The sequence below is a fragment of the Gekko japonicus genome, unplaced genomic scaffold, assembly GCF_001447785.1.
Source record: "Gekko japonicus isolate JY-2015 unplaced genomic scaffold, Gekko_japonicus_V1.1 scaffold2304, whole genome shotgun sequence".
Taxonomy (NCBI): domain Eukaryota; kingdom Metazoa; phylum Chordata; class Lepidosauria; order Squamata; family Gekkonidae; genus Gekko; species Gekko japonicus.
This window is the reverse complement of record NW_015173743.1, coordinates 242,380-258,365: the sequence shown is the minus strand read 5'-3', so window position 1 is coordinate 258,365 and position 15,986 is coordinate 242,380. Positions and strand designations below refer to the sequence as shown.

Below are 15,986 nucleotides of genomic sequence, written 5' to 3'. Positions count from 1 at the left end.
TTGACCGAAAGGGATTTTTAGAAACTTAAAATCTCTTCTTCTTCATTAGACATTCTTTTGTATTCATTCCAGGCCTCAGTATTATGACATAGCATTTAGGGAGAAAAATGCAACCCAGTAAACCAGCGCTGGAGGCCAAGATAGAAAAGATCTGCACAGCTACCATGTTTTTCCCCTTGGAGCTCAGATAAGTAGGAACGAAGGAGACCCAAACGCTGCAAAATACCAGCATGCTGAAAGTGATGAACTTGGCCTCATTGAATGCCCCAGGCAGCTTTCTGGCTAGGAAGGCTACAGTGAAAGAAATGGCAGCCAGGAAACCCATGTAGCCAAGGGCACCATAAAATATGGCAACAGACCCTTCGCTGCATTGCCAAATGATCTGTCCATCCTGGGAATGCATGTCCAGTTCTGGGAAGGGAGGAGAAATTCCCATCGAAAGGATGCTGACACCAAATTGAATAATGGAACAGAAAAGGACAATGACATTTGCCATACTCTTCCCCAGCTGTTTCCTAGTTTTGTTCCCTGGCTTTGTGGCCCTGAAGGCCAGCACCACAGTGAGCGTTTTGGCTAGCACAGAAGACACGGCCACTGAAAAGATGGTGCTGAAGACAGTTTGGCGGAGAAGGCAGGTCACCTTCCTGGGCTGGCCAATGAATAGGAAGGACGACAGAAAGGAAAGCAGGAGGGAGACGAGAAGGATGTAGGAGAGGTCTCGGTTGTTGGCTTTGACTATGGGAGTGTTGGTGTATTTAATGAAGATGCCTAAAACAAAACCTGTGCTTAGAGCTAGTAACAGGGCAAAGATAGCCAAGGTGATCCCCAGAGGTTCTCTGTAGGACAGGAAGACCGTAACCTTCGGGAGACATCGATCTCGCTCCTTGTTTGCATACTGATCTTCAGGACATTCATCACAGTGATTTGCATCTGGGGAAAAAATGCATTTCTTAAGAACATAAGTAGAGCCCTGCTGGATCCGACCAGTGGTCCATCTAGTTCAGCATCCTGTTTACCACAGTGGCCCTGGAGGGACAAACAAACAGGCCAGAGAGGACAAGGCCTTCCCTTGCTGCTGCCTCCCAGCATTAGTATTCAGAGGCCTGCTGCCTCTACAAGATGGAAGCTCCCTTCACTCACAAAAGGAAGTAACCACAGATGGACTACTTTCAGTATCAGAATCTCCAAGTTTATCAGTTATCCATCAGAAGCTCCAAGTATTATACTTCTTACAGATAAATTCACTATCTGAATATTTGTTTTCATGTGTTTATTGCAGGGATCATTTGGGACCGGAGTGTGCCGGAGCACTGCTCCGGCAGCCCCAGTGGTGCCAAGCCCCGCCCCCAGCTCCCCGCCTCCAAGCTCCTTCAGTCTAGAGTGACGCCACAGCAGCAGCACGATCTCTCCATTGTATTATATGGCCCAATAGAATACAATGGAAAGATCGCGGCGCCACTGCAGCACGAATCCAGAGAGAAGGGGTTTAAACTTTAAACCCCTTCTCTCTTCACTTCCCCCCCCCAGTCTGCCTTGGCAGGCCGGCAGGAGAAGCAAAGGGGGGGGATCTTCAAAAACCTCCCCTTTCCCCGTCGCCCTGCAAAGGCGGGCTGGGAGGGGGGAAGCGAAGAGAGAAGTTGTTTAAACTTTAAACCCCTTCTCTCTGGAGTTGCCATTCTATTCTATGGCCCCCTAGAATAGAATGGAGAGAGAAGGGGTTTAAACTTTAAACCCTTTCTCTCTTCACTTCCCCCCCAGCCCGCCTTGGCAGGCTGGCTAGGGAAGCAAAAGGGGGGGGTCTTCAGAAGCCTCCCCTTCCCCAGCCGGCCTGCCAATGCGGGCAGGGGGGGCGAAGAGAGAAGGGGTTTAAAGTGCTGGTGAAGGGAAGGGGAGGCTTTTGAAGATGCCTCCCCCCCCTTTGCTTCCCCTTCTGACACCACTTCCGGTGATGTCAGGGGGTGTGGCATATGCTAATGAGCTGTTATGCTAATAGCTAATTAGGTATGCTAATGAGCTCCTGCAGCTCTTTTTCTATTAAATGACCCCTGCTTTATTGTAAAGGGGTTATAGCTCACTTTCCCTATATCTCAGGCTAACAAAGATTCATTGAGAAATACAGAGTTCAATGGAGGAATATTTGCCTTAACAATTCAAAGTCAGTTCCAAACAGCCCAAGAAAATATCTAATTGTTCCAATCTTTTCAGAAGCCTGCTTTAAAAAAAACAAAAACTTTGCCACCTAAATCTTTAGAAACTGGTTGAACAAGGAAGAATTTATAACTTCTTTGTGTTAAGTCTGAGAGTTTGACCAATGAGTTCTGAGGGAGACATAACATTCTGTTAGCTGTTCATTTTGAAGGTAAGTTTCTTACTTGTTTTACCTACCAGTCCTTTTTTTTACCATGGTCCTGATCCAAAGCAGGGCACCACACATATGAAAATGTGGTTTTTACCCAAAATTCCCAGTAACCCATCTGATTTGACCCTAAATTAAAGAGACAACTGGTGCCCTCTAGAGGCTGAATATGAGTCATACACAATGCCATGAAAGTTCTCAAGCCAGTTTATTTACTTCATTGTAGCCTTCCTTTCTGGAAGATATACAAGGCAGTTTGCTTGTCTTACAACTTCTGGGTTGTAAAGACAAGTGGCATTGATTTTTCTTTTTAGCAGGCTTACTTATTACTCATCACTGTATGTATATTATGACATTTCCTAAGCATCGTGTTACAACAAATCTTGAAGGGTAGTCACAATTCAGAAACTAACCAAATCCAAGACATGAAGAGCGCAGCAGAAAGCATGAGGAAATAATTAGTCTTTTGATTGCTGTTAAGCCAAAAAAAAAAAAAAGGCTTAGATATAGGATACAGCCATAGCACTTTTTAGATATTCTAATGTTCATGGGGGGGGGGGGGCAGGATTGCACCAGCAATGTACACATAGGGCCTGTGCATGTACGACTCCCTCCATGTGACTGGGAACACTCCTCTTTCATTGAAGGCTGATGTTCAGATAGTTTTTGTAAATCACTTAAGGTCGGAGATCTCTCTGGTTCTGTCTGCCTTTCCTACTACAGCATAAGAAGCATAGCAGGAATTAGCATGTTAAAGCACAACCATATCACTATGAACAGGGCATCGTGTATACTGTTGGGAAATGGCATGTATAACAGACTTATTTACTTTGTTTATTCCTGACATCTTTCCCCAGTGGGGACCCAAAGTGGCTTACATCATTCTCTTCTCCATTTTACCTTCTCGACAACCTTGTGGGGTATGTTAGATTGAGAGCTGGAGTGTGCAATGAAAAAATATTGGCTATTATTTGGATTCAGGGTTTAGAAGCCCAAATATATTTGATATACCCAAATATTCCTGAATACAAATATTGGTATTGTATTGGTATTTGGGAAATACTCGGGAATCCCAAATATATTTGGCTCCTTTATACCCTATGGGGCCATTATAGTCAATGGCAAATCTTTTAGGGTATATTCAGTGGCCTGGGGGTAGGGGTTTGAGGTAGAGGTACTGAATTTGCAGTGTGCCTGCCGGAGCCTCTCTCCAAAAGAACCCCCATGTTTCAACAAGACTGTACCAGGGGGTCCAATTCTATTATTACCAGCAACAAGGGCTGTAGAAGCCCAGCAGAACACTCAAAAGTGCAGGGAATTTCTACTCTGCTACAGAGTAGAAGCTAAGATTTGGTATTCAGCTGAATAAATACCGAAATAATACTGATAAGGCATTATTTGGGTATTTATTCAGCTCGGTATATAACGAATGCACACCCCCAGCTGAGAGTCCGTGACTGGTCCAAGGACACCCAGCTAGCTCCCATGGCAGTGCAGGGATTTTAACCACATCATAATCTGACACTTGAACCACTACACTGAACAGTGCTTCAAAACCTAAGTATAAAGCTTCAAGGTCAAGTGACTCAGCCAACCACAGGATTGGTAATTGCCATTCATGGCTAAGACTGGAAGTGCAGCAGTGGCCTTCTGTGGGGACTTAGAGGATCCAACTACAACCTGAGTTTGCTTGGAGCTGTTCTCTGAAGCATTTCCTTAAAATGTGTTCACAGTTGAAGATAACATTAAATGTCATTCGGGGGGGGGGGGATCTGCACCTTGACTTTCTGGACCCTGTAAACTTGACCACACTTCAGCAACATTTATTGTCCAGACTTTCTACAAATGCTTTCAGGGTGGAAAAACTGTACCGATGCCCATGGTTTCTTCCAGGCCACTGACCTGCCTGCACGGCCACGGTCCCTTCCATGCACAGAGCACAATCATAGCAGCAAACAAGCCGTCCCTCTGGCACCACCTTGCTTCTTCCAGGCTTGCAACTTTCAGAGCATGTTGAGCGGGGCCTTGTCTGGGGGACAGAATCATAACACAAGAATGTAGGAAGAGCCCTGCTGGGTCAGACCAGTGGTCCCCATTTGGCACATGTGTCTATATACATAAATTTAGATATACCAGAGGACAGCCCTCAAAGATTATTCACAGTGAAAGGAAATCCCATTCTCTCCTCTGCTTGCCCTTCTCAGAGGGACTGTGGATCAATGTGTGGGGACATGGGTGGCACTGTCACTGAACAGCATGACATTGCCAGGCTGAACCGGGAAGTTGTGTCACGCCTCTCTAGGATTCAGTAAAAACTCTATGAGAAAACAATAGAGTTTCTGCTGAATCCTTGAGTGGCATGATGTCACTTCCAGGTTTGCCCCAAAAATATCATCATGCCATTGAACAACAATGAAAGATGCCTAAAACAATGATGTTTTTCAGCATTTCCCCCCCAGCAGCTTAACAATCAGAGGCAGGGTTTGGGGAGTTGCTGGCAACAGGCCTACTGCTACAGCAGGTGACCTGGCAACCCTGTCCCCTCACTTTGCTAGCTCTCCTTCCCCCCTCCTCCTCTAGACTGCGTCTCCCAGCTCTTCCCCCCCCCCCCACCAACAGTCACAGTTTTGGGTTTCCCTCCCTCCTCTCTATATTCCTGCTTCATTCCCACTCGCACTTGCTTCCTTCAATTATTAGGCATTCTTTCGGGTTACTACAGTAGCCACATGAAGTTATTGTTATTATGACTGTTTTTGTTTTTTAAACCTCTCATCTTTTTTTTCTTTACAAATATTTCCGATACTTATACCTTAGTCCCTGTATACCCCTACCCTCGTCAATTTTTTGATCAACACAGGGAGGGGCCATCTTTGGTCTTAAATATCTGAGATATATATCCCGCTCGCAGCCTGCCAGTTGGAATCATCTTCGCACGCCAGATCAAACATTTCTCTTTACCTAGGCTTTTTAATGAAGGGGTTCTTCCTCAGTGTTTTATGATCTACTCCTAGCCTGAGGCCTAGTCTGTTACAATCACTTTTTATTGCTCTATTTGTTTTATGAGAATTTATTCCTCTTTTAATTGGCTTAGGGTTAGGGTTAGCATGTTTTTATTGGGATAGTTGCGTAATGTAGCAGAGTTTGCCCAGTCATAGCAGCATGACACTGAGTGCAGTAAATAAATCTCCCAAGGAGGATATTGCAAAAAAGGTAAACTTGCATTTATTCAAGTAGATCCAGTTAACATTCAGATTGCAGTCAAAACAAGAGAAAAGAAGCCTAAACATTGCAGGAAAGTGGAATTTGAAAAATGTGGGGGAAGGGGTGCAACATTTAGATCTACTCCTGGGGAGGCAAAATTTTGTGGGAAGACTTTTGTATAGTCCGATTCTTTAAAAACGCCGATGCAGGGGTTTGCCTTTCTGCAGAAATGGTCTAAGGGTGCATTCAGATGGACAGCTAACCCCACCATTATGCCGGCTCAAATTTGATCCCAATCTTTTTAATCCATCCTCGCACAACCAGACATCCCCGGGGGAATCACCTTACTGCACGCTGCTTCCGCTGTGGATTGTCTAGATGGTGTCCACTGAAGGAGGCACGCGCATTGGGCTTTTAAAAAAATCTTTTTGTGCATGTGCATGATATTGTGGCCTTGTTTATCCGCACATGCGCAGAATCAACATCCCAAACAGGCACCATTTTTAATTGCACGCTGAAACGATCAGATGGAGGAAAGTCTGTGAGTGGCCTGTCAGAACCGAAAACTCCAGATTTAAAGTAGTATCTTTTTAGTATGGCTCCAAGGCACGGCAAAACGGGATGCTCATGGAAGACGGACGTTTCCCACATGTTGATGTCTGGACATTACATTTAAATCCATGAGGCAATCACAAATGGCCAGCATGTTCGGCGTCTTGTGCGTGGGAGTATGAGGGCATTGTATCTACAGGAGAGTCATGTAACTCCGTGGAAGGCCATGTTAGAAGAAAGTGAGAGGACAAAGAGAGAGGAGGGGTCAGAGGGCAGCTCCCAGGTTAAGACAAAGAGAGGCATCCCATTCAAGGAGATGACACCTCTGCACGCTTACAGAGTGATGTAGCACACCCCCCCCAATGCCCAGGCATGCGGAGTCACTCACAACAATGGTTTGTATCTATTTATTTTACTGGGTTGTCTGTTTTACTGACTTATTTTATCATGTGAGGTGTAACTGAATTGTTTTACTGCCCTGATACATTTGGTATCTGTGTCTGTGACATTTCTATGGAAAGCTCAAAGATAAGTTCAGTGAACAGTGACAGATAATGACGCTTAGCACTGACACTGTCTTCAAAGCACTCCTCATACATTATCCCATTAACAGCCTATTAAAACCCCTAGTGTTATTTCCCCATGTACCAATGAGGCGTTCAGGCTGGGAAACAGTAGCTCCACTAAGGTCACCTCTTGAATTAATTGCTGATTTGCATTGGGGATTTCCTGGCTCGCAGGTGACTTTTTTCAGCCCCTATAGTTCATATAGCTCGTAAAATACGAATTGATTTCCCACCTGGTTAAACCAGCTGGGCCATACGCAGGCCTCCTCACGAAGGGTCAGCTCTAAGCCAGAAGAAGCTTGGGTCTCCAGCCTCCCCACTTTCATTCTCCTGGCCGTCTGGTTGGAGGATGTGACCAGGTTCACAATGTCGTAGTTAGCTACCAGTTCCCTGTCCTCGTCGAAATGCACCTCGTCCATCGTTGTACTGTTGAAACGGATGCCTCTTAGAAAAGGATGAAGCTATCAAAGAGACAAAAGGCCCCAATATTGTCAACATGGGCAAATAACCAGAATGTGTCACTCCTGTCCTTCCAAGCTCCCATTCAGTTTCTCTGACAGACTCTGATGTAGTCCTTGGTCTGGATCCCACAGGTCTATTATGCAAGTGCTGGGATATTTCGCCCACACAGAGTGCCTTCTTTTGATGGAAGAGGGGGAAGTCTCCTTTGGCCAGTGGAAAGTGGGATCCAACCCCTCAGTCCTATAAGCTAGTGATGATGAAGCACAACAGATGGGTTGTCTTGTAGTAAAAACATGCAGGAAAATCAACACCTCATGCACAATTCCAAAGCGCAGTATGATATACCAGAAAAACAGATTTGCTGGGGCCTCCCTTTTGAGCCTGTGGGCATCTTTGGAATTTCAAGAGGGGACGGTGAATGCCACCTCAAAATGGTGGTGGTTAGAAATGGAACCAAGTTCAAAATGGCTGTCACAGGAGTTGAAGCCAAACAGAATAACTCCCTCTTCATACTACCTGGGAAGAAGAAAAACCTGGAGGAGTGGAACCAGACACTGACTAAGGAAAGCCTAGTGCTTACCAGTCTCCTCATCCTCCAATGGAAACACTTTCATTTGAATGAAGACAGCCAATAACAAGCCTTGCCTTACAATGGCCCCACCAATGTTCTCAAAATCTCTACAGGTGTCAAGGGAAGTAATGCTGGTACAGTGGTATTCCCAGATGCCATGTTGGTGAACCCTGGTGTAGTGTGTTCACTGACCATCAAAACACTACTTGATGGAATAACCCAAGGTACCAAAATAGGTCACTTTATAAAGTGGGTATATTTACCGAATGGAGAACTAGAACATGAGATAAAACAATAGAACTCTTCCATGGATTTGAGTGTTTTTTAGACGTTAATTTGAGTGTTGTTTTTTAAAAAGAAGCACTTCATTATTTAATTGCTTTGTTTTTATAAGATTACCCTTTTGTAGACTTGGCACTGCTGAGACAGGTGCCAGTTGTAGAAACAAGCTTTGTGATTTTTGTTTGTTTATGTGTTTTGACATTGTCAGCTGATTTGGTTTTAGACCCACTGAGCTGCTTTTCACAGCCAGACCCACATAAAGTACAAGAATCCAAACCAAGTTTTAAATCATCCTGACTGAGAGCCTAACTCAAAGGAATTAGTGCCTGAAATGAAGTAATCACTGCTTGTTTCAGCTGCAGTTTCCATGGATTCTTACCTGCCATGACTCTATATGCTGCAGGTCCAGTCTCTCTCCTTTGACCTTCACCTTGCGTTTAGATGTGGACGTGACCATAGCATGGAAGGCATGTGCCACAACATAGACAGAGTTGTAAACCGTGTAGCTCTCAGCAGATATGTCTTCAGCCCAAGCTGTGGGGAGGCCATCCGACCTTTCCTTCTGCTTGCATCTCCTCCAGGTCTTCCTTGACCAAATAAGGCTGGGAGTGAAGCAATCAAATATGCCTGACCAAAAATGCTCCATTAGAGTGTTATCTTGAATCAAAAAAAGATCCTGGGATACAGACTTCTTGTTGGCTTGGACTGTAAAGGACAAAGCTCCGTGGAACCATTTGATATCCCAATAGGCAAAAGACATGCTTAAAGTGAAGCCCCACAGAGCTGTTGTGACCCAAACTTTCCCTAGGGCAATGCCCATTTGTTCTTCCATTTGCATTAGCAAGAGTGGCAGCAAAAGCATCGAATCGGCATCCCCATAATAAATTAGCACATTGGCTTTCCTTTGTGTAACATGTGCAAAGAGGAGGAGCAAGTGTTCTTCAAACAGCTCAGAAACATAGTCCAAATGTGGTTTTGGAATCCTCTCAGTGAAGGCTATGCAAATATCACTCTCAGAGAAGAGCACCTTCATGGTTCTCACAAATCTATCACCTCCATCATCGTAGGGAGAAATGAGGCCGACCCAAATCCAACTGAAATGGAGGAGCAGCTTGACTATCCCCGTATATTGTGGGGCTTCGTTGGGGCTCATCCAGTAGGAAGAAGGGAATAGGATTTTATCATTTAGAATATGGTTGACAAAACCATACGTGAGCTAGTTAAAAAGAGGAACTGACGTTTAGTGTTGGAAATAATGTTCAGGCATTGAAACTGTAATATTTTTTTAAAAAATTGTTTATTTATACCCTGCCTTTCTGTGCAGTGTGAACCCATAGTAGCTTTCCTCAGTCTCCTCTCCCCCATTTTATCCTCACAATAGCAACCCTGTGAGAGGAGAGGGGCCGTGGCTGAGTGATAGAACATCTGCTCTGCAGGCAGAAGATCCCAGGTTCAATCCCTGGCATTGCCAGCTGAAAGGAGCAGGTTATGTGAAAGACCTCCACCTGAGATCCTGGAGGGCCACTCCCAGTCTGAGCAGACAATACTGACTTTGATGGATCAAGGCTCTCACTCAGTATAAGACACGTGAGTTAGGTTAGGCTGAGTGTGTGACTGGCCCAAATTCACCCAGCAAGCAACTGTGGCAGAGTAGGGATTCGAACCTGTGTCCAGATCCCAATCCAGCACTCTAACTACAGGAAAAAGAAGAAGAAGAAGAGCTGATTTTTATACCCCGGCCTTCACTACTTGAAGGAGTCTCAGAGCGGCTTATAATCGCCTTCCCTTCCTATCCCCAAAACAGGCACCCTGTGAGGTAGATGGAGCTGAGATAGCTCTGAGGGAACTGTGACTGGCCTAAGGTCACCCAGCAGGCTTCATGTGGAGAAGGAGTGGGCCAGGGGGAGCATGGAAACAGCATGGGATGAAGCATGAGAAATGGGTTGTGCTCCTCAGACAACCTTCTACTTGTATTTCACCCTCTTAGGATTGTCTGTACAGCATCGGCTAGGTCACAGGTGTTCTCTGCGATAGGTCATCGTCTGGAATGTCCTACCACCTTCCCTCACCTGCACTTAGGAGGGCATGCAAGACATTTCCAGAAAACAACTGGAGAGGGGTGAACTGTCTCAGTGGATTTAGCAGTATGCTTTTTTTTTTTTTTAATCTGCACATTATTTTTGCCTGCTAACAGGCTTCAGTGGTTTGTATTCTGCACAACTTGTTATTGCCTTGTTAGCCAGCTTGAGTCCACGGAAATAAGGTGGGAAATAAATGGGACATCCATCAGGTTACCAGCATCCAGGTGGTTGTGATAAAATTGACAATAACATTTAATAATCCCTATGAACATCAATTTGTATATCAATTAAAACTATTAAATAAACAAATGGGACATCCATAAGGTTGCCAGCCTCCAGGCCCCAGGCAACAGGGACCAGCTCCCCTGAAGAACATGGCCACTTTGGAAGGTGGACTCTATGGAATTATACCCCATTTAAGTCCCTCCCCTCCCCAAACCCCACCCTCCCCAGGCTCTGCCCCCAAAATCTCCAGGTACTTCTCAACCCGGAGTTGGTAACCCTATCCTAGACATTGCAAGGACACGTTTGGATAAAACCCATTGCCTTTCTGGTTTCCTCTAAGGAAAAACATGGCATGGAACTCTACAGGAGTGGCTTTTCAAGTGGCATAGGGAGCTGGTGGGGAGAGAAGCCAATAAAAATAGCCTCTGCCTACTTACTCCATTTGCAGGAGCACTGCAGCCAGCACATTACATATAACCAAGTTAGCACATAAAATAGTACTCTTTTGTATATATTTACAAAGTCTGAACCTTTCCATTCTATTTTTTTTTTAATTGATCAATGGAATAATTTATATCCAATATTTGGAAGGCAGGCTACTACACTCAAAGGTATCTTCTCTCTGCCCACTGGTGGTAGGAGAAAATAAAATAAAAGTTGAAATTAGCAACTAACAAGTCTGTGATAAATAAAAATGACGAGGTAACATCAATGATTTATGTGGGGGGGGGGGGAAGGAACTCATGCCTTTAGTAAAATAGCTAAGAAGCTAATACTGCTATAGTGGAATTAACTCAGTTTCACTGATGTGTTGAGGATGGGCAAGTGGGCATCAACATGGCAAATGGGGTTCATTATGGCCAAGGGATGCACATTGGAGGCAAAAATCCTAACTATAAATACACATTGATGGGGTCCAAACTGGCAGAGACTGACCAAGGGAGAGATCTTGGCGTTGTAGTATGTAACTCACTGAAAATGTCAAAAAGGCCAATGCTGTGTTTGGGATTATTAGGAAGGGATTTGAAAACAAATCAGCCGGTATCATAATGCCCCTGTATAAAACAATGGTACGACCTCATTTGGAATACTGTGTACAGTTCTGGTCACCACACCTCAAAAAGGATATTATAGCACTGGAAAAAGTGCAGAAATTCTCAATTGTCCCTTTTCGAGCCCCAAGAAACAAAAAACCAAAAAGCTCCATGCCCCAACCCTCATTTTTCTAGAGGAACTTAAAGAAGGAAAATGTGTGCTGATATTCTAAAGAGATTTTTTTTCCCACAGCTTTCTTGAGGAGATGCTGACAGATAATTCCAGAAAACAGCTTCCCTGTTCCATGAGCCCAGCATAAGACATTAATAAGATTTAGGGTTACCATACTTTCAAAAGGAAAAAAGAGGACATATTTCCCAACAGATTACTTCAAACAAGAGATCACTATGACAAATCTCATTTGAAATACCCCTACTATATAAACTGTGGTAATTGCTACCAATTAGGAATATTGCTAACCAATGCTCCCTCTAAGCTCTGGAGTCTTGTGAGCAATAATTCTTCTTTGTGAGCTACTGGCATTAAAGTTGTGAGCAAGTGATTTGGCCACTGCATAAATTAGTTTACTCTGGAGCCATCCTTCCTGAACTAAGACAAAAATGTGTGAGCTGGAAGCTCAAAAACTGTGAGCTAGCTTACACTAACTCAGCTTAGAGAGAATACTGTTACTAACCTTTCGAACCATAAAGAGGACATTCTCATCAGGTTTTTAAAAAGAGCCCAAACGAGGATGGACATAAAAATAAAGAGCACATGTCCTCTAAAAAGAGGATATCAGTGGTAACCCCATAAGACTGCAGTATAAGAACATCATGTGCTTGCCCCCATTCCGCATTATTCTCTGTACCTGAGGGAGTTTGTAGATGCCTAACATGGTCACCATCTGGGAAAAGGCCTCAAAGTCCCCTCCTTGAATAACTGCCAATAGATTTTCCTGCCTTCCACACCTGAAGTTAGGAACCATCCAGTGCCCTGTAGAGAGCAGGTCTATCATGGCCTCATAAGTCATCCTTGAGCTGAAACAGTTTTCATAGATGCTGTAGCCCAGAGTTATATTGGGCAAGAGCTGGGGATTGGCATTGATCTCATCGATGGCAAGCAAGAAGGCCAGGACATGCTGGTAGTTCTTTTCCACAAGCCTGCAGGGGAACATAATGGCAAACATCAACCAGAATCAAAATACTAAGATGAGGCCTGCTTCATTCGTGAAAAACGGGTCAAATATTTGGAGGGAAGACAAAATTTTGTGCTTCTGTTTTTAAAGACCTGACCAGATGAAGCTAAAGGTCCATTTAGAGCAGCATTCTGTTTCCAAAATCACTGGAAGATTTCACAAAGCATAGCATGAAGGCAACAACGTCCCTGTTTTCTGGAGTTGCCAACACTGGGCTGGGAAATTCGTCGAGATTTGGGGAGGGGGTGTGCCAGAAGAAGAGGAGGAGGAGAAGGAGGCTTTAATCATCCCACTCTTCACTACCCGAAGGAGTCTCAGAGCGGCTTACAATCGCCTTCCTTTCTCCACAACAGACACTCTGTGAGGTAGGTGGGGTTGAGAGAGTTCTGGTGCAAGATCACCCAGCGGGCTTCATGTGGATGAGCGGGGAATCAAACCCAGTTCTCCAGATTAGAGTCCGCCATTAACCATTACACCAAGCTGGCTGTCACGTGGAGTGTGGAAAGAGGTGGAAGCTCAGTAGAGATGACAGAGCAACCTTAGCCAATCTCTCATATTTCACAGATGAGTGTATGGACGCAACATTTCCCAAGGAGCCTAGACTACTTCTGCATCACATCGGTGGCAGGCATACCACTAGCTGAGAACCACTGTGATGGAGAAGTATTTTAAGGCGTGATGTGGTCTGCTGACTCGAACTGAACAACAACATTTTAGAACCAGAACAAAATGATACTGTAAACATTTACAGATTTTATACTAATGCTAATTACAAATGCCAGTTAGTTAACTGAGAGCCAGTGTAGCTAGCCTACATGGACCGTCCATGCCAGGGCAAAATAATGTAGCACCAGCTAATTTAAAAGTTCGGTTTCTCGGGACTCTTGTGCTACTAAATTCGCAACAGGCTTCCTGTCTGGAGAAGGCTGTGGATATAGCAGGACGCAAGCGGGAGAAATTTTACCTCTGACTGCTTCACTGTTAGGAGCCAAAAAGCTCTCATTCCTTGCCTTGCTAATGAATGATACTGTAATGAAACTGAAAAAGTGACACCACTGATATCATAGCATTACTGATTTTACAAAATATTTGACAATGTTTTTAAAGGAATATTTGACAATAGTTGGCTGTGGCCAGCTAATAGCTGTTCAATGATCAATCAACAATATTTGGCCAGTCAATCAACCAGAGTGCCAACTCTACATACCTACACACATACATGTATACAGACTTCATTTGTCCCCTTCCTCCCTCCCCAATAGGGATCAAAGCAACTTATAGCTTTTTCCTCAGTGGCCCAAAGCCAAACAGCCATTTTCCATGGCAGAATGGGGCTACGACCCGAGGTCTCCCGGATTTTGGTCTGGCATTCTAACTGCTACATTAATTATAGAATCCACTGCTAATGGAGGTAGTGAAGGCCACAGATAGTTTGAAGGGGGGGGTAGACATATTCATGGAGAGAAGAGGCTCATCAATGGCTACTAGCCATGGCGAGTAAAGGGAAGCTTCATATCCAGAGGCAGGAAACCTCTGGAAACCAGTGCTAGGAGGAAACATCAGAGCAAAGTACTGGCCTCTAGTCTCATCCAGCATTGCTGATTTTATGCTCTGTACCGGAGCTTGTGTCTATTGTAACTCTGGGTGAATCGTCTTGTTTTCCTCGTCACACTGCAAAGCACCCTTTGGAATGAAAGGACTAGAGACCAACAGAGGTTAACCAAAATATAGACTTTACTAGCAGCCAGAAGCGGCTGAGAACAAATCAGCCAGCAAGCAAGACTTACGGAAAGAAGTTTTTGATGGGGTCAGAACGGAATGTATGTGATGGGTACAAAGCTGTTCTCGTAGGTACAACTCCGGTAATAAGGTAATCTCCTGGTCTGTAATAATTACTTGGATATCTTTGTAGACCTAAGAGATCCATTTTTTGTTTCACTGGGACCCAACAAGACACGTGAAGCAGTAGAAGCAGCAGCAGCAGCATTTTGGACACAGGCAAGCAGTAGATTCATTCCTTCTATTAGTTCCGTATCCAGTCAAGAGCATTAGCAGAAAAAGCTGCCTGGACAGAGGTCAAAATTCATTTGCAAGCCCCATACTGTGTCTGACTTTAGAGATGAAGACCCCATGGCTGGCTTCAGCGTGAACAGAGATAGTATCTATCATCCGGCTGACACAGACCAGCTATGCCTTTTCTAAATGCCAGCCCTAACTTTGAGCAGAAGAAAAGTTTATATAGGCCTCTTTCTAAACTGAGTGCAAGGAATGATCAGCTGCTACAATGGATTTCAGTGTTTTTCTTACTGATCTCTGAAGAAGACCTCTGGAAAACCCACCAGGCTTCTGCTGGAGCAACAATCTACACAATGATTTGGATAATTACAGGTGAAATAATCACGTCCCCAAAGCCTGTGACTCTCTTTGTGGACACATACGCAGGTGCATAGCAGGAGAAAACATGTTTTCAAAAGTTCACCAAAGCCATGTCATACTTTGCTAGGGGACAGGTGCTCTTCGACTGGTGCTTAGCGGGGAAAAGTTCTCAGAAGTGCAGAGAACAGTTTCCATGTGAGTCTACATATTTGTATCCGGTCTTTCTTCCTTCACTTAGACTGGTAGGGTTGCCAGCTTTTAAATCAATACCTCTAGCTGACCTTTTAATATCAGTTTGACTTACAAGCAATTATCATGTGATGTTATTCAACTTGATGCGATGAAAAGTTCCATCTCCACCCATTAAACTTCTATTATTATTTCTTCAAAACATTTCTGTGCTACTTTTCTATCCCAATCGGGTCCTCAAGGTGGCAAACTTCAGAACGTTAAAACATTTCAACATTAATTTTTTTAAAATAAAGTGTACGTGCAATAATTCAATAAAAGCACATTATAGCAAAACTGGGGAGGAAGGGCAACAAGTGTCAGTTGAGGGTACACCAAAGCAAAAACAAAAAAAAGTCTCCACCCACTGACAGATCATGACAACAATAACGGGAGACAGATGAATCTCCTTGGGGAGGGAGTTCTAAAATTTTGGTGCCACGACTGAGAAGGCCCTTTCCCCAGATGGCACCAGTCTAGGTTCAGATGGCTGGGTCACTCAAAGCAGGGCCTCCGAAAAGTGATTGGAGTGGAAGGGGAGGTTCATATGGGAGGAAGGACAGGATTCCCCTTCGCCTCTAGTTGGCAACCTTAGCCTCAAGGCAGCATACACAGAGCTCACTGCAGCTTCAGGAGGACCTCTGTATCATACGCCTTCCAATCAAACCCGGTGTAACAGGCCGGATTAATCCCCCAGCCAGAGTAACCCCGGGGTTACTCTGGCCTAGCCTAGAATAACCCCGGAGGGGTTATTCTGGCCTAGGCTAGAGTAACCCCAGGTTAATCTGGCCGGCTGTAACAGGCCAGATTCAACCCCCCCCCCCCGGCCAGAGTAACCCCGGGGTTACTCTGGCCT

The 15,986-nt window shown here is 44.6% G+C and overlaps 1 protein-coding gene across 1 annotated transcript in view; it reads right to left on the bottom strand.

The window, feature by feature from the left end:
• Positions 1–25: 25 nt before the first annotated feature.
• LOC107120699 (vomeronasal type-2 receptor 26-like) overlaps positions 26–15,986 on the bottom strand; it is a 17,582-nt gene continuing 1,621 nt past the window's right edge. The window contains exons 2-4 of the mRNA XM_015423468.1: positions 12,200–12,491; positions 6,947–7,136; positions 26–930 (exon numbers count right to left, since the gene is read on the bottom strand). Of these exons, the coding sequence (XP_015278954.1) occupies positions 26–930; positions 6,947–7,136; positions 12,200–12,491 (1,387 nt within the window). The remainder of the gene's footprint in view (positions 931–6,946; positions 7,137–12,199; positions 12,492–15,986) is intronic.